Source organism: Erigeron canadensis, chromosome 9 (assembly GCF_010389155.1).
Source record: "Erigeron canadensis isolate Cc75 chromosome 9, C_canadensis_v1, whole genome shotgun sequence".
NCBI classification, from domain to species: domain Eukaryota; kingdom Viridiplantae; phylum Streptophyta; class Magnoliopsida; order Asterales; family Asteraceae; genus Erigeron; species Erigeron canadensis.
The window spans coordinates 33,555,622-33,571,640 of NC_057769.1; the positions used below are offsets into that span (position 1 = coordinate 33,555,622).

General features: G+C 33.9%; 2 protein-coding genes across 2 annotated transcripts; both read right to left on the reverse strand.

Moving 5' to 3' along the window:
* Positions 1-1,435: 1,435 nt before the first annotated feature.
* LOC122581500 (DEAD-box ATP-dependent RNA helicase 57) lies at positions 1,436-6,757 on the reverse strand. Its single transcript, XM_043753731.1, has 12 exons — positions 6,546-6,757; positions 5,690-5,801; positions 5,454-5,578; positions 5,184-5,275; positions 4,782-4,878; positions 4,535-4,615; positions 4,114-4,346; positions 3,724-3,918; positions 3,176-3,266; positions 2,871-2,993; positions 2,198-2,348; positions 1,436-1,829 (listed from the first exon to the last, which is right to left on the reverse strand). The coding sequence occupies exons 1-12, from the start codon at positions 6,627-6,629 to the stop codon at positions 1,621-1,623; spliced, it is 1,593 nt and encodes a 530-aa protein (XP_043609666.1). The 5' UTR covers positions 6,630-6,757; the 3' UTR covers positions 1,436-1,620.
* Positions 6,758-8,011: 1,254 nt separating this feature from the next.
* LOC122581501 (importin subunit alpha-9-like) lies at positions 8,012-15,178 on the reverse strand. Its single transcript, XM_043753732.1, has 11 exons — positions 15,044-15,178; positions 13,890-14,112; positions 13,390-13,543; positions 13,133-13,235; positions 12,197-12,381; positions 11,747-11,826; positions 10,747-10,897; positions 10,035-10,116; positions 9,547-9,605; positions 9,045-9,350; positions 8,012-8,292 (listed from the first exon to the last, which is right to left on the reverse strand). The coding sequence occupies exons 1-11, from the start codon at positions 15,093-15,095 to the stop codon at positions 8,128-8,130; spliced, it is 1,560 nt and encodes a 519-aa protein (XP_043609667.1). The 5' UTR covers positions 15,096-15,178; the 3' UTR covers positions 8,012-8,127.
* Positions 15,179-16,019: the final 841 nt, after the last annotated feature.

A 16,019-nucleotide genomic window follows, 5' to 3' on the forward strand; every position in this document is an offset into this window, starting at 1 on the left:
AATGTTTAATTAAACAAATGTAACCATCTAAATCAATTTGTTTCTATGCTTATAAACACGACAAGCGAACATACATCAACAACCGTCCACGCTCAAGTCTTTGCATGCGCTAAGGATTGATTCGCATCTGTTTCATGTGGATTGATCAAAAACATCATATTTATTATTACATTAATATAAAAAGACTAAAAATCCCGCTAAAAAAATCAACAGCAACTGTTAGCACATCAGATCTTCATCATAGAAGTTCCTTGGTGATAAGCCTGCTTCCCATGAATTTTGAATTTAAAAGCATAATACTTGATCAACATGTAATAACAAAGGAAATAAACATAATGAAAAAAAATTAAATATTGAGGAACTTTAGGAGCATATATATAAGGACAAAAAATTAATCATTTTTCAAAGTGATAGTTCTTGTGAAAGTTGAAACTTGGAGCATTCACAATGGAAAAAAATCTTCAAAAGCTTTTTATTTTGTCATCTCAAAACTCCATTAACTTTAACTTACAAAAAGCTATATATTTCAAGGAAAAGGTTTTATAAATCTTTTTTTTTCTCTCTTAAACCAGAAAAATCTTTTAGCATCCTCAACTTTTACCTCAAAAAGTCATTATCTCCAATGATAAATAATAATAATAATAATAATAATAATAATAATAATAATAATAATAATAATAATAATAATAATAATAATAATAATAATAATAACTTTTAAAAGACCAATTTTACTTATTGTTCAACCTTTAGAAGCATGTCTAAACATAATAGAATGAGGGGGAAGACGAATGAGATGCTATTGTATACTTGATTTTTAAGAGATTTGAACGATAAGAAGGATTAATCATTTTCTAAAAGTTAGTTATTTTCTAAAGTGATACAACTCTGAAACTTAAAAACATATCAAAACATAACAAGATGATGAAGATGATGATGAATCAGGCACCATTGTAGATTCGATCTCTTACGGATCTGAACAAATCTCATGTCTAAAAAATTAGTTAGTTTTTTTCACGTTTAATATGCGGACTTTTAGGGTTAGGTTTGGTATTTATATGGAGTTGTTAAGGTTTGGTATTTATATGGATGTGTTTAATCTTGCAACAATTATATGTTGTGACTAAATGGAGGTGTACAAACTATATATCAAAGAGGAATCTACAACAGACGTGTTACTGAACCATAACAAGCTACACCAAAAAACTTGATACTAACACTATTCCCTCCCGGTCTCCTGTGGCCTTTGTAGAGCTGCTAGCCACACCAAAATACTTGATATAGCAGATATCAAAGCAAGTCATGGCTACATTCTCAAAAAAAAGATTGGTATGCATATACATGCACCGATGGTTACCCTAATAATTCATCATATGTTAATAAAAATTCACTAAGTCAACTGAACAAAGACAGAAAAATCACGGCCAGCATATGCTTATTGAATCGAAGAATAGAAAGTACCATTGAATGCATTTAGATACCAAATACGGGCAAAATTAGGTTACAAGTTTACAACAGATATTCCATAATTCACAAAACCAAAGGTCACGAAACTGGAGTTTCAAAACTATGTTGAGCAGATTCCGAATAATAACAGATTGGACTTCAGTTAAATTTGTACGCTTATTCTTTTCCATCTTGTGGTTTTGTTGACACAGACTCTCTTTTTGGCCTGTGTTTCCTCCACTTGAGTTTGGGCAATGACAATATCCATTCTGGGACTTCACAGCCAGAAGCTTTCATCACATTGGCAATGTTTTTCAGATATCTAACATCGGCTTCTGTGTAGAAAGTAACTGCCTCACCGCTCCTACCTGCTCTTCCAGACCGACCTAAATAGAGTAACAAAAAACCAGTTATCAACAACTCAGAACTGGATCACGGAGATTGGTTGTGTAATGGTTAAAAGGGCTTTTGGTTTTAGAGCGTCATTTTTTGGTAAATGTCGAAGCAAGCTGGGTGGGCTCACCAACACTTAAAGTCCAATTTACTTCATAAAAGGAGAAATGGATGATTATAATTGCAATAACAATATTAACACAATACTAATCTAATTGTTACATAATAAAGCATATAAGAAAATATCAGACATCAATAATTGACTTTGGGCGATTTTTTATTTGGCCCATTCAACATTCTTAAAATCTAAAACTGATCCAAGCCTAAGAGAAACTTCCAAATAAAGGTCTAAGGTACATACCAATCCTGTGAATGTATGCAGAAGATGAATCAGGAAAGTCATAGTTGATCACACAATTGACCCCTTTGAAATCCATTCCACGGGAAATTACATCAGTAGCAATTAAAACCCATGTTTTACCAGCTCTGAAGTTATCAATGGCACTCTCTCGCTGAAACAATCATTACAAAATCATCAAATATACAAATTTATCGACAACTCACCTGTAAACTTTAGCAAAAATTGAAACAAAAACCCCACAACCAACCCTACATGCAGTGTGATGCCAAATGTGGTATAAAATATGAAACCCTTAATTTGTGAGAAACCATTCCAGTACATACTAAGAACACAAACAATAACATCTTTTATGCCTTGTTAAAAATTAAAATTTCTTCAAAGATCAAACTATATGGTGGTAGTAGTAGTAGTAGTAGTAGTAGTAGAAATTTCAACACATTAACTCTTGAATGGATCAATTCTGGTTATGTTTTATATCTATTCATGCGAGTGTGTGTTGCCATATACCAAAGTTTACCCATATTGACCAATTAGCCAGCCCACCTGACCCACATATATTAAAGAAAAAGGCTGAAAGTGTAGAAGTATATCAATAACTACTACATCAGTTTCTTAGCAGGAAAACTACCATAAAAAGTGAATATCAAACTTTGCAGAAATATACGAAAATTACCTCTACTTGAAGAAGATCAGAATGTATTACATCAACTCTAATATCGTCAAATTTCAATTCATTGTAAAGATCCTTTGCCCGTTCTTTATTTTGAACAAAAACCAGCACTGGTGGATTCAAACTCTGCTCAAGGAATTACATTTAATGAGCGTATATATGCAACTAAAAAGAAGACACATTTGGAGAAAAGAAAAACAGAACTGAATCCCAGACGACTGTATACGTAACGTAAGACATTAACGAACTGGTAGAATTGAGAAATGAAATAGCAAGTAATCATCAAATATACGCATGTCTGCTTGTACCTCTTCGAAGGTTTGACGAAGAGCCAGAAGCTTTCCTTCCTCGCTACCAACGAATACCAACTTTTGTTTGATCGATTCTGAGGCAGAATTCCTGTTTTATATCCAAATGATCATCATTTCAGCAATAAGCGATAAGCCAAATAAACATAAAAGGAAGGCTCTGTAAAAGAGAATCCCACAATTCTCCATTCAGTAAAGTGGACATGTTGGATGCATTGAGTAAATGGTCAAACATATTTATTTATTATTTCTTAGTACACTCAAAATAGGTCATTTGGACTGCAGATCTTCAACTTTTTTACCAGAACTTAATAGTCTTTAATAAAATTATTGTGTTAATTATGATAACAATAACATCATCACAACACTAATAGTCCAGATGCTTAAGTTGCACTCCCTCACAAGTATTTGGGCTCAAATTACCACCTCTATTACTCAGGTATGGAAAACACAGATGGCATATAGGTCTACATAAGAAAACTTTTAGGTTGTGAAAATCATTTGAAGCTCATGTTCTAGTAGCAGCTAAGAAGTACTCTACTACTTACTTCCTGCCAATAATTACGCGAACAGCATCATGCATTATTGTACGTGCAAGTTCTTCGACTGTATCAGGTAGAGTAGCACTAAACAATGACCGGATAATTGAAGGGTTTGAGCATGCTTTGACAACTGCATCAACTTGTCCTAGTAAACCAAGCTCGAAAAGCTTATCAGATTCATCCAAAACAAGGTACTCAACCCTGCAAAAACCAATAAAATATGTTGGACAAATTCTGCTTACAAAAAGGTTACAACGGATTACCATTTCTAAAACAAAAAGTAAACTATTCAAAAAATGAGATTCTTCTAAGATGACCAAACTTATTGCTATTAACACGAAACATGAAAGTTAGGAGTGTCTAGACAGCAATATATATACAAGAACATGTACTTACCTGCTTAGATCAAGCTTCCTTTTGGTAATGGCAAACTTTAAACGGAGTGGTGTAGATATAAGTACATCACACGTCAGTTTCGAGAACTCGCCACTTTTTGAAAGCTGCTTCGTCATCATCTTGATGTAAAATTTCTTTCCTTTTGACAATTTCTTACATTCTCTGTATGTCTGAGAGGCTAGCTCTCGTGTAGGGCAAAGGATAACAGCACGAACTCCATCCTTTGACGCACGCTGATAATAGCCATAATACAAATAAAAAACTTAGCAGAAAAACAGATTGTTCATTCACAGCCAAATAGCCAATTTTACAGGTGACAAAGAGAGTCAAGCCAAACAGGTCGGGTAACATATCAAAACAGATTATTTTTTTTATGCATGAGTCGCACCTGGTTGGGTTGACCTGGAAATGCTTTACATACCTTTAGTTTCATAAGCATTGGACAAACGAAAGCCAACGTTTTTCCAGAGCCAGTTGGAGCACAAGCAAAGCATTCCCTTCCCTATAAAAAAAATTGACATAAAGAGAGTCAAAATAAATTTAAAAGCTGTCAAGCAACCCCCTGCTGTTCGAAACAAACAGGGATTTAGAATTGCATGTTAAATTCCATCCAATTATATTTCTTAGCTTTTGAAAGAAAATAAGACAAATTAATACGTAGATCATACAGATAAGAGTATTGGAATAGCCTGCATTTGAATTGGTGTGGGCTCTTTGATTCCAAGTTCTGCCAAATTCCGTAATATATATGGTTTGCATCCATACCTTTGAACAACACGGAAAAGAAAAGAAAATAATATCAATAAAGTTCATTTCTTAAGTTCTTTCATACATATATTTGAGCTATTAGCCTATTAATATGTGCTCTCATTTAGCTTGGTGTAGATAATGACAACATAATAAGCTGCTATAGAAAGGCACTCAACCAGTAAATTTGAAAGTAGTGTTAGTTGGTCTCAATTAAGTGAACTTCATCGTGCAGGAAACAAAATATATTTCAAAGAACCACTGGAGTTTTATAAAAGCATCTATAAGCTTGCTACAATCACTAGAAACACAAAGAAAAGCACCTTGATCTCAACTCTGAAAAATCTTGAAGAGGTGATGGAATATTACTTCCAAATGTATGAATATTATGCTGCTTACGAAAAATCGCATCCCTCTGAGCACAAAATAGTTAAAATCAGAACAAGCACCTATTAGACACTTATATAAGTATCCCAAATTCTTTTCTTTTCTTATTCTGGGAAGGCATAACTATCCCTCGTTTTTTACATAAAACACAATATCTAACTTTAGGTGCATGAAACAAATGCACGTGTTTAAGAAAGAAAAATAACCTCCATTTGTCGATATAATTTCTTCTTCCCTTCAGATACAGTTTCAGCATCTTCATTCTCTTCAACTACCGCCTTCTTCTTCTTCTTCTTTGAGCTCTTGAAAACATTAAATCCTTCTACAGAATCTAAAACCAATGCAAGAAATCAAATGATAATCATAAAACAGCTCCAAAAAAATCTTTTAACACCTTAAACTGAAATTCAAAAAATAATCAAACCTATATTTCTTAGATTACCTGAAGCAGCTGACTTCCTCTTCCTCTTTTTCACAGGCTCAACTACTGCCTCTACCTCGGGCGTTTTGTTCTCAAGCATCGTCTTTTCTGAGTCATTACTTTCCTTTTTAGCCTAAACACAAAAATGTAACAATCAGTTACATATATACATACTTCTCCCACAACCCCGTGATCCTAATCCAATCCCATCACTTTCACCAAGTTAAATCACACTAAACGCGATATAAAACATACCGAAATAATCATGAACACAAGCACAACTTTTTAAACTAATCAAAGTCCTAAATGGATCCACACAACCTCATCTACTGTTCTCAAGCTCTTTAACTAGTGACATGCTCTAAGCATATTAAACAATATCATACAAAGGGGTAAACGAAAAGACATCCTGTTCATACTACTCAAGGAAAGTCGAGCCTTTAACTCAGATGTATGTTGCCTAAGCCATTTCCTTTTTATGTTTACCCAGTGAGACTCAAACTGCTGGTCTCGTTCTTGACGCCTAACAACATAAAATCACACGGGCTTTTTAATCTTCATGTCCCTAAAATAAAATTCCAAAAGCCGAAAAATCTCACTAATTTTCCAGAATTCAAGATTGACATACAAGAAAAGTAACTACTCGGTTACGGCCAGTTATAAGTTCATTCACTTATTTCGACTACTAATAAATCCGGCAAAACCGCATCGAAAGCTTCAACATTTGTGATTTCATTTCTTAACACACCTAATATATATATATATATACATACAAGAAACTACTACATTATATATTTAATCAAAAATAAGAAAAAACTTCAATTTAACTTCACAAACATTAATATATAATAAATTAATAATAATAATAATGAATTACCTTGAAGCGGGCAAAATCATGGGGGAATTTTTTCTTATTGAAAGTGATTCCTGAGAAAAGAAAAGAATATGGATCTTTATCCATATTAATTATAATTAATTCGTAATTTATTATTAATTTGTAATATTATTTAGTTTTGTTAATTTCACAGCAAGAAAATGAATTAATAAAACCTTTTTTATTTATTTATTAAACGGCTTCTAATTTTAGGGTTTAAAGACTGAAACATAAAACCCTGTATGTTTTCTGAGAAACAAGAAAATGGGTTTATAACTTTTTTGTGCAGATATGACCCTGAACTATGTGTTATTTTCATTACCTACCTTTTAATTAGTTTTGCAAATAATGTATTACTGACATATTGATAAAACCCTTTTCTATTTTATAAGATGTTTACGTTTTTAATTTTTTTTTTAGAACGTGAACAATGTATTACTGACATTGATAAGTAAATTAAACGGCTAATTATAAATCTAAGACAAATTCGAGTTGAAAATATAAAATGGTAACTAATTAGGGCATAATGAGTAAAAGCGAGACTAGTTAACTAAAAAGTAAATTGGTGAGGATGTACCATCTTAGTACCCAGAGCGCATTCATAAGACTCATGCCCAGTGAAGCATCATCATCACATATAAATCACAAGATATATTTCTCTACATGTCTTTGGCAAGGTTTGAACCTGTGACCTTACAATATTCATCACATGGTAACACTACCGGCTAATTAATGATCGATTGGTACGAGACTAGTTAAAGAGTTTGTGTAAAAGTGAACAATTATTTTGAGAAAAACAGAAATAGTAGTGAAAACTAAAACAAGATGGAAAAACTTTTAGTTAAACATTTAATACAATATTTGGGCGACACAATGGAACATTAAATTTGAGAGAATATTAGTTGAAAGAAACACTTGTTAATGAATATACTAGCACTGTACTCGAGTGATGCGGCAGTGATTTTTGTCGGCGACAGTGTGATGGTGGAGGCAATTGTATGTGGTGGACGCGGCGTCGAGTGTTGTAGATAATTTATATAATTAAAATAAATTGATTCAAAGGGTTAATGGAGATATTTTAAAAAATAAATGATTGATAGTATAATTTAATTATTAATGTTAAAAGAATAGTGTATGTGAAAATATTATATGGGAGAACATTTTAGACACTTTTTTCATATAACTTTCAACATAAGGGTATTTTCTTTAATAAGTAGTATAGATACATTGGTTTTCATTTGTCTGTAACCTGCATTGTCTCGCCAACTTGCATTCATTGGACAGAAAAGGCTATTATCCGAGTATGTAATAGAAATCTTTTTTCATTCAGTCTCATGTTTTAACTACAAAGCTGTATACTTTTGCTCCACTGAATCGTTTCTGCTATTATTCAGCCTTAAAGCTTGGTTTGACCAGCTAGGTGTCACGGGGCTTAAGTCAACGTTTGTTACGTCTTCCGGAGGAAAAAATGTCAAAGGAAACGTACATATATACCCAACTCATGAAAACAACTGTATTCAACCTTAAAAAGTTAACGTCTTGGTATCCTAGCTACATGTTACATGGCCAACAAAGATACACCACACTATTGATCTACCCCATAGTCCTCCCCAAAGTACTTGTCAACTAACTGGTTAGCCATGTTCCGAAGGTCTTCATTTTCGTGAAACTGGAACCGTTCCATGGCATCAATTCCATCCTCTTTTTCAACCAACTTTTGCCCCTCACCATCGGGCATCCCTCTTAATACCTGCAGATGAACAAAAAACTGTCTGTTATTTGGGTTATGTCTAAATTTTAACCAGTCGAATGGGTTATTTGTGAAGCAAAAGAGGTTTTTTAAGGAAAATAGTCTCATTATTACCACACATATGTCCAAGTAGGAATGTAACTATATAAACATGGATCAAGTGTAATGTCATCCACAGTGTATCCAGATGGATAAAAACCTCCTAATTTACCTTTTAAACAAAATATAAATTATTCTGAAATCATTCAGTTTTTGGTCCAACGCAACCAATTTTGACCTGCAGAAAGAAAACTACCCATTTCGACTCCTAATAGAAAAAAATGCATTTGACCCGCAATAGAAAAATATATCCATTTGACCTGTTACCCAATTCGACGTGCCGTATTTCCACCTCTAACACCGAGATTCAATGCCTAAATGATTGATGGATACTAATTACGACTGTTGGGTATATCGTATATGCTCCAAGCAACAAATTGAGCATTTTCTAACGATCAAGTGCAGTAACATATTGTATTTTATGCCCATTTTCCACCTCATGTTTTTGGAAAACTAGTAAATCACCAACTTAATTTCCATTTCTATCTAACGGATCTTGATAGCAATAAAATAGAAACAGAAAGGAAAAAAAGGTATAGCCCAGTACTTGGAATTTTTTAACCTACAAATGTGAATAAAGTACAGAGCCTATTACTTCCAAAAACCCGTTTTATAAGCAAAACAACTGTTCTAAAAAGGATGCTTAAAGTTACCAGCTCCATGAATTGAAGTCCAAGTCGCGCGGCTTCAAGATCAGCAGATCTAACCAGGTCAACGAAACCCCGAAGGCATCCGCTTCTAACAAGTGAAACTAAGTGATCGAATATCAAACTTGACCTTCCAGAACCTTCGGTTGGGGCAACGCAGAGGTTACCAATAACATATGCCACTTCCTTTTTTATGTCAAATGTCGCTGTTGACAGAAGCTCTACTAATAACGGCACTGCTTCACTCTTGTATATCAACTGCTTGTGAGCCACAGACCCTGCTGCTATATTTGACAACACCCAAGCAGCTTCCTGCGATGGTAAATTTTTAATATTATTGTATGATTAAGTTGTGTGCATATGTGTGTGTGTGTGTGTGTGTGTGTGAGAGAGAGAGAGAGAGAGAGAGAGAGACAGAAGAGAGAGACAGAGAGACAGAGACAGAGACAGAGACAGAGACAGAGACAGAGACAGAGACAGAGTGAGAGACAGAGACAGAGAAAGCTACCTTCTTTAAGACACGATGCTCACTTTTCAGACACTTGCTTAATGCCCGTATAATATTATCTGCCAAGTTTACAAAATGTGTTGTACCCATTTAACAGATAAGCTAGAGGTGACAATTGACATATATATTGTCCTATATAACAAATGAAATGGCAGTAGCTTATATTTCTTTTTAGTTACTCCAACAAGCCAACTAAGATGACAAGTTCCACTTTTTCCATTAGTAATCACCACAAAACATTCATATTGACCGTCTGCAAATATCCTTTTTTTTTGGCCAATGGTCCAACAGACTTACTTAATTGCCTATTGAGAAAAAAAAATGGCATTTATTTTGGGACAAATGCACGAACTTATTTCACTATAGATATTTTCAACTACTGGTATAAAAGAGGTGATCTGGACCATTTTTGGGGTAGTGGGGCATCTAGAAGACCCCAAAAACAAAGTGACAGCTAACAAAAGCAGCAGGAAAATATAGTAACTAACCTGTGATTTCATGTCCGACAATAAGAACGGCATTAGTAGTGTAAGCATCACCTGCAATGAGATTACCTAAACTCCGTAGCACCTACAAAATTATGCGTGGGCGTAAAGAGATAAATTGCTATAAATACATGAAAATATTTCTGCATCAAGTATAGCAATGTGCGGCAAAAAAAGGTGTAATGTTCAATGATAATAGAGAAAGCAGGTAATAAAACAGCAACATGCAAATGTTACTTCCAAATCGGAAACAAAAGAACTAGGTATCTTCTCCCAAAAAGAGTCTGACTTTTAGAAATTTTCATTGGCAAATCATATTTATATTAAGGGTTCAGCTTATATGGTTGTTCATTAATACGAGTCATGCCGGTACCCAATTCACTACTACTAAATGGCCAAACAACAGTGGGTCCACGAATCTAGTTTTCAAATACAGTGGATTATGTTAGTAGCCACATGGGATGAGGCAAATATTCCCAGCATGACCTCCACACATGGACAAGCTTCTAAGTTGAGTCCCAAATTAAGCATTAACTCAAGTTTAGATATTCCAATACTGGTTGTTTACAACATAAAAATGCAGGTTACTGATTATATCACGTGTAATGTAATATTTTTCCAAACGTCATTTTAACTGGACTCTTTTTGGACGAGGACATAAGACACAAAAAAACATACATACAAAAAAAACTGGATGTGGTTTTATTGTCGTTACCGGAATGAGTAGTTGCAGACTATTTGACGAGTCCAGCCGTTGGATTAGTAAATGAAGAAGATCAGTCTTCACAAGCACGCTAGTAGCAATTGTTGAAAGAGCTGAGAGATACACGACAACCCATGCTATTTCAGTTGCTAACTCGTCGTCCCTATTATCAATTAAAGATACACAAATGCCAAAATAATTAGAAGAGAACAAGAGTCATTAGAAAACTATATATAAGCAGACAGGTTGATGGAACTTCTATAATATACTATCTACCATTGTGATATGAAACAGATAACTATCAATTAGAAGTCGACATAAATAGTAAAATACGAATAACAAAAATTATTGTGCTATTTATGCATTAAAAGCTGCAAAAGCAGAAAAAATTGGCCATGAATGGATGGGATTGAACACCTACATACATCTACATTGGCAGGTTGAATAAATGTATGTGGTTGCCGTCAAGATTGTACAGTAGTGTAAAGCATAAAAACTCAGATTATAAACAATATAGGAAGTTGATGATTATTGATGAAGCATACACTTGAAAGTCGGAACACTTTTCTCAACCGTGTACACATTCAAATGTAGAAACTTCCATGGAAGAAATGGAGTAGATAGTTTAGTCACAGGCTAATAAAGCTGAAAATAGGATATAAACAGCTAACTGCCACCAAAAGTTGAGCTAACAACTTTTATAGATTCTAAATCCCTTTTATCTATAGATAAGCTTTAAAAGAAAAAGAAGCTGGAATAACAGTGATGGGACACTGGTGATATGTCATGAGGGATGCATAAGGACACATGCATGACCGTCAACCGATAACCTTAACTAAAATACTTTATGTTGTAGCTGAGGAGATACTTTAATTTACAACATTTTTATTCAATTCATTTGGGATGAGAGGAATATGTGATTATATATTACTTAATTCACCAAAAATCATTGTAAATTGTAATTGCTCTACATTAGTGCTTAATCTTTCATGGTGGTCGATCAACAACTTACGATTTTCTCAAGTGTCTTAGTATTGCCTCCACTAGACCATCGACTTTTATGAGTTCCGTTGCAGCTTTTGGGTCCGGTCCCTAGTTTCACTGATACAATTAGATAAGATAGAAGGAAACGTTTGTTGCAGACAAGAGATGACCAAATGGGTGGGTCAAAGGTTGAGTAACCGGTCAAAACAGTTCATTTTGGAAAGGATTTAATAGGTTGGGTCGGGTTATGTTGATTCGAAACACATTTTGTTTTATAATTTGTTAGGGTGCCATTTTATACTTAAAAAACGCACTTTGAGAAACCTTGACTTGGTTGGCCAAATCAACTGTTTTCCTTCTAAGTTTTTTTGTATATATGTTACCCATTTTCCCTTTAGGGGGAAAATATAGCCGAGCTGAACCATTCATATGGGTCAAAATTGCCAGCTCTAGTCAAAGCATACAAGTAATAAAGAACCTTGATCAGGTTTGACAACGCCCAAGCAGCAGTTTGAACTGATGAACCCTTGTTTGGCAACATCATTTTTGCAAGAGGAAGTAAGGCTCCTTGAGAAATAAGAATATGTCTAAGCTCTTCCCCTTCACCAGCAACATTTCCTAATGCCCATGCACACTGCTCGGCAACAGGCATGGAACTCTTCTCTATAATTTGATTTTGGAAATGAAACGTTAGACATTGATGTAAGCAAGTAACATTATAGAACAACAGGTGAATCTTCCCGTGATTAAAAACAGGTAAATAATGAAATGATCAAGTGTTTTATGAATAGTTTCAAGCTAAATGATCAAATTGATTACAAATTTACTTTTCCTCTGTCCGAAACTAGCGCCCCATTCTGTTTAAAAGGTTCCATATCATATTATCATGTATGATATCTCGACCGAAAATGAGTCAATTCGGGTTATTTTATCTCAAACGAATCAAATCAAAACATTTAGTTCAAAGATGAATGAGTCAAGCAAGTCGACAGCCATCGAATGTCTATTTATAATTTTATATGCACACAGACAAAACCTCCTTATTCCAAAATCGTTTTTTTCAGATATTTAGATTATTGCTGTCATGATATTTTTATTATAATCATCATCAATGGCTTAACGCGTTTTAACCTGTACTTAAATAACATGTTTCAACTTTCAACCACAACCTATTTTGACCCATTACCCATCATCCCGAACTAACTCATATTGTCACCTCTATTCAATTGATGTAAACAAATATAGAACTCACAAAAAAGATACATGAACTTGTTCTTTATATATTAAAAAAAATCTAGATTTAATGTTGAATATACAGAAAATGATGTCATATGGGATATCCTAGAAACTTCAAAATGATTTTTTATCCACCCCAGCCCCTCATAATCACTCAGCTTTAAATCCCAACACTTACCTCCAATATGAGCTATAAGTAACGGTAATGCCGGCAACAATGCTCTCGTTTCCTCAGGCTTTCCAGCGGCTATGTTTGTAAGGCACCAAGCAGCCTCAAGCAACTGATTTATGAACCCAGAATGAAAATAAAACCTTAAAAACAATACATGGGAATCATGAATGTGTATCTCAATGCTTCTTCTCAACAGATATCTCACATATGATATGACCTAAATAAAGAAGTAAGACTCCACTTGCTATAAAGGTTAACTTTACCTGTTCATCTTGGGAGCCAAACGAAAGACATTGTGCAAGTAAAGATATTGCTCCAGAGTTAATAGCAGTTTCAATGGGAGGAAACTCAGATTTGGACAATAAACGTCTTAACTCGCGTAGAGCATTCACCCTCTTTTGGACTGCACCTTTTCCCCTGACAAAAGTCAAATATAATGAAGCCTTACTTTTGATAAAGGTTATAAAAAGATTCCAGAAATAGAATATAACTTCCTAGTGACTTGGCTGGAAGTTGAACAATGAAACAAAGCAAAGAACTGGATCCGTAGTTATATACAGGACATATACCTATTCATACACGTGCAAGCATACTCCGAAAGTCGACAAACTATTTCAATGCAAAAAGACATTTTGACATGGTTTTGGCAACTAACTAGCCATGGGCATGATTCATTTTAAACATACACCAACTATTTACCAATGAGTCCAATGCTGTGTAACGTCATCAAACTTTAAACTAAACGTGTAATGGACTAACTTACTGAAAGGCGACTGCAAGTTTCAATTCTTCAACAGCAGAAGACGTCTGGGCCTCTAAAATGGATTGCTCTTCTTCAATCAACATGTCACTATCACCATCAAGAACATCCCTCTCGCTGCTAACTGCCACTCTACATAGCCGTTTGGTTCGAAACAAAGCTTCTCTTCTTTCTTTACCCACTGAAACTGCATTTTGCCTTCGCTTTTGTGCAGCACTATTCCCAACTGTCATACCAGATCAACATTTTTAGCGTAACCACCAAACCAACTACGTAATATATCTGCAATAATTATGGGCCAAGTACACAAGTTGTATACAGCTCACCACGTTTTGCTATCGTGTGTATCCATTATCCAACTACCAAACTATCTTTTATGCATATCAAAATTTTACATCATTGCTATAATGAACTCACAATCTCTTGATTGATGGGTCCTCTCAAATACCAATACGTCCAAAGCCCTATGGTGACTAATATTAATATTTTTCGAAGTTATAAATATATATACCAGTTATACGTCTTAGCAAACCCAAATCAAAAAGTTCAAAACTTGGGACTTTTTTTCTTCTAAAAAAGTGGAATTTTAGCTCGAATACATGTACATATCACACAGGACTTAGTTTAAGTTCAAATAACTCAATGTTTGAAGCCTTGACTTGGACTATATAACTTGTAAACTACTGGCGCGATATCATTTTTACGACATAACAACTTATATGGCTAGCTTCCCCGATTACCCGAAGAAATGACAACCGAATACATAAAATAACAATGACTAGAAAACTAGGATATACAGAGATAGCAAAACTTGACAAATTAGTCGGACTTAGCCCAAAATACATTATTGGGTAATTGCTAATTACATCAAAAAGCTTATAATTGGTGTAATAATCATCAGTCAATATATCAAATTACCTCTAACTGTATCCAAATTAGTGAACAGTAAAAAGAAACAAAAAAGTTTACCAATTTAATTATCCTTGCCAAAAACCCAGATGATATATAGTGATTTGTAAAATAATTACACATACACACATATATATATATATAAAGTCAATAGTGGTAAAAATTGGTATTGAAAGTGTGAAAAAAGAAAGATATAGAGTTTGTTGTAAAGGTGAGTAAAAAAGAGATAGCATATAGTGGTAATATACCTGGGATTTTAATGGGGTTTCTGGTGGGTGTCACTGCGTTCTCATCTGCCATTTTTTTCTTGAGTTATGGCTTCTAAAATGGCGAAGTCCCTTTTATTATTCAAATGGAACCAAATGGTACGGGCTCGTGGGTTTCTTTTTTATGGTATACCCACCAAGCATATTGTTTAATCACATTATATAAGTACATGGTCGAAAAATGCGGTGATGATGGTGATTATTAGTGGTTGTGGCTGTGATGGCGGTCATGGTGTCAGCATTAGTGGCGTGACGAGGATGTAAAGGTAATTGATGTTAAATTTAAAGGTGTCGTTGAAAAAAAAATGATCCGGTGGTAATAGTTAAAAATGTGAAAGTCACATTGTAACACCTAATTGCTTCACACATTGCTTTTATGAAGAAATTTGGTGTTACAAATTAATTTTTACACTTCTAAGGGTGAACAACCGATATAGTGAGTGCAAATATGCCACTTTTTTAATTTCCCAATTTGGAGCCTTAATTTGTAGGGTTTTTTCCCGGAGTACCGCCTAAGCATTAGATATGTAACGTACCTGATTAGTACAAGTGTCTATAATATCGGTCTAATTCGAAAGATGATGTTTTTCAAATTAAAATCTACCAATATACTAAAACATGATTAAGGCTTTTATTAATGGACACTTGGCTTTGACACGTCTCACATCTTAATTCCTTATTTTAAGTTGCCTTATTACTATCAAATACTAATGTATTTTCATTATAATTTACTATAAATATATATCTTTTATTAAAATATTTTGATAATATGTAACTTTACGAAGTGATATTGTGATATTAAAGATTTGATATCAAATTATTATATTATTGTATCTCATTATTACCATCTTAACAAACTTTTCTTATTTTTGTGACTAAATAAAGATAAGCATATAATTAAAAAGTTTAATTTAATTTTAAAAAAATGCAAAATTTTAAAATAATGCTACTCATATTT

Excerpts from the sequence above, each read along its gene's own strand:
- LOC122581500 (XM_043753731.1), bottom strand. The coding sequence starts at position 6,629 with ATGGATAAAGATCCATATTCTTTTCTTTTCTCAGGAATCACTTTCAAT. Across the intron at positions 5,802-6,545 it reads ATGATTTTGCCCGCTTCAAG|GCTAAAAAGGAAAGTAATGA; the intron begins GTAATTCATTAT and ends TTTTGTGTTTAG. Across the intron at positions 1,830-2,197 it reads TGCATACATTCACAGGATTG|GTCGGTCTGGAAGAGCAGGT; the intron begins GTATGTACCTTA and ends TACTCTATTTAG.
- LOC122581501 (XM_043753732.1), bottom strand. The coding sequence starts at position 15,095 with ATGGCAGATGAGAACGCAGTGACACCCACCAGAAACCCCATTAAAATC. Across the intron at positions 14,113-15,043 it reads AAACCCCATTAAAATCCCAG|TTGGGAATAGTGCTGCACAA; the intron begins GTATATTACCAC and ends CTGGTATGACAG. Across the intron at positions 9,606-10,034 it reads TGTCGGACATGAAATCACAG|ATAATATTATACGGGCATTA; the intron begins GTTAGTTACTAT and ends TAAACTTGGCAG.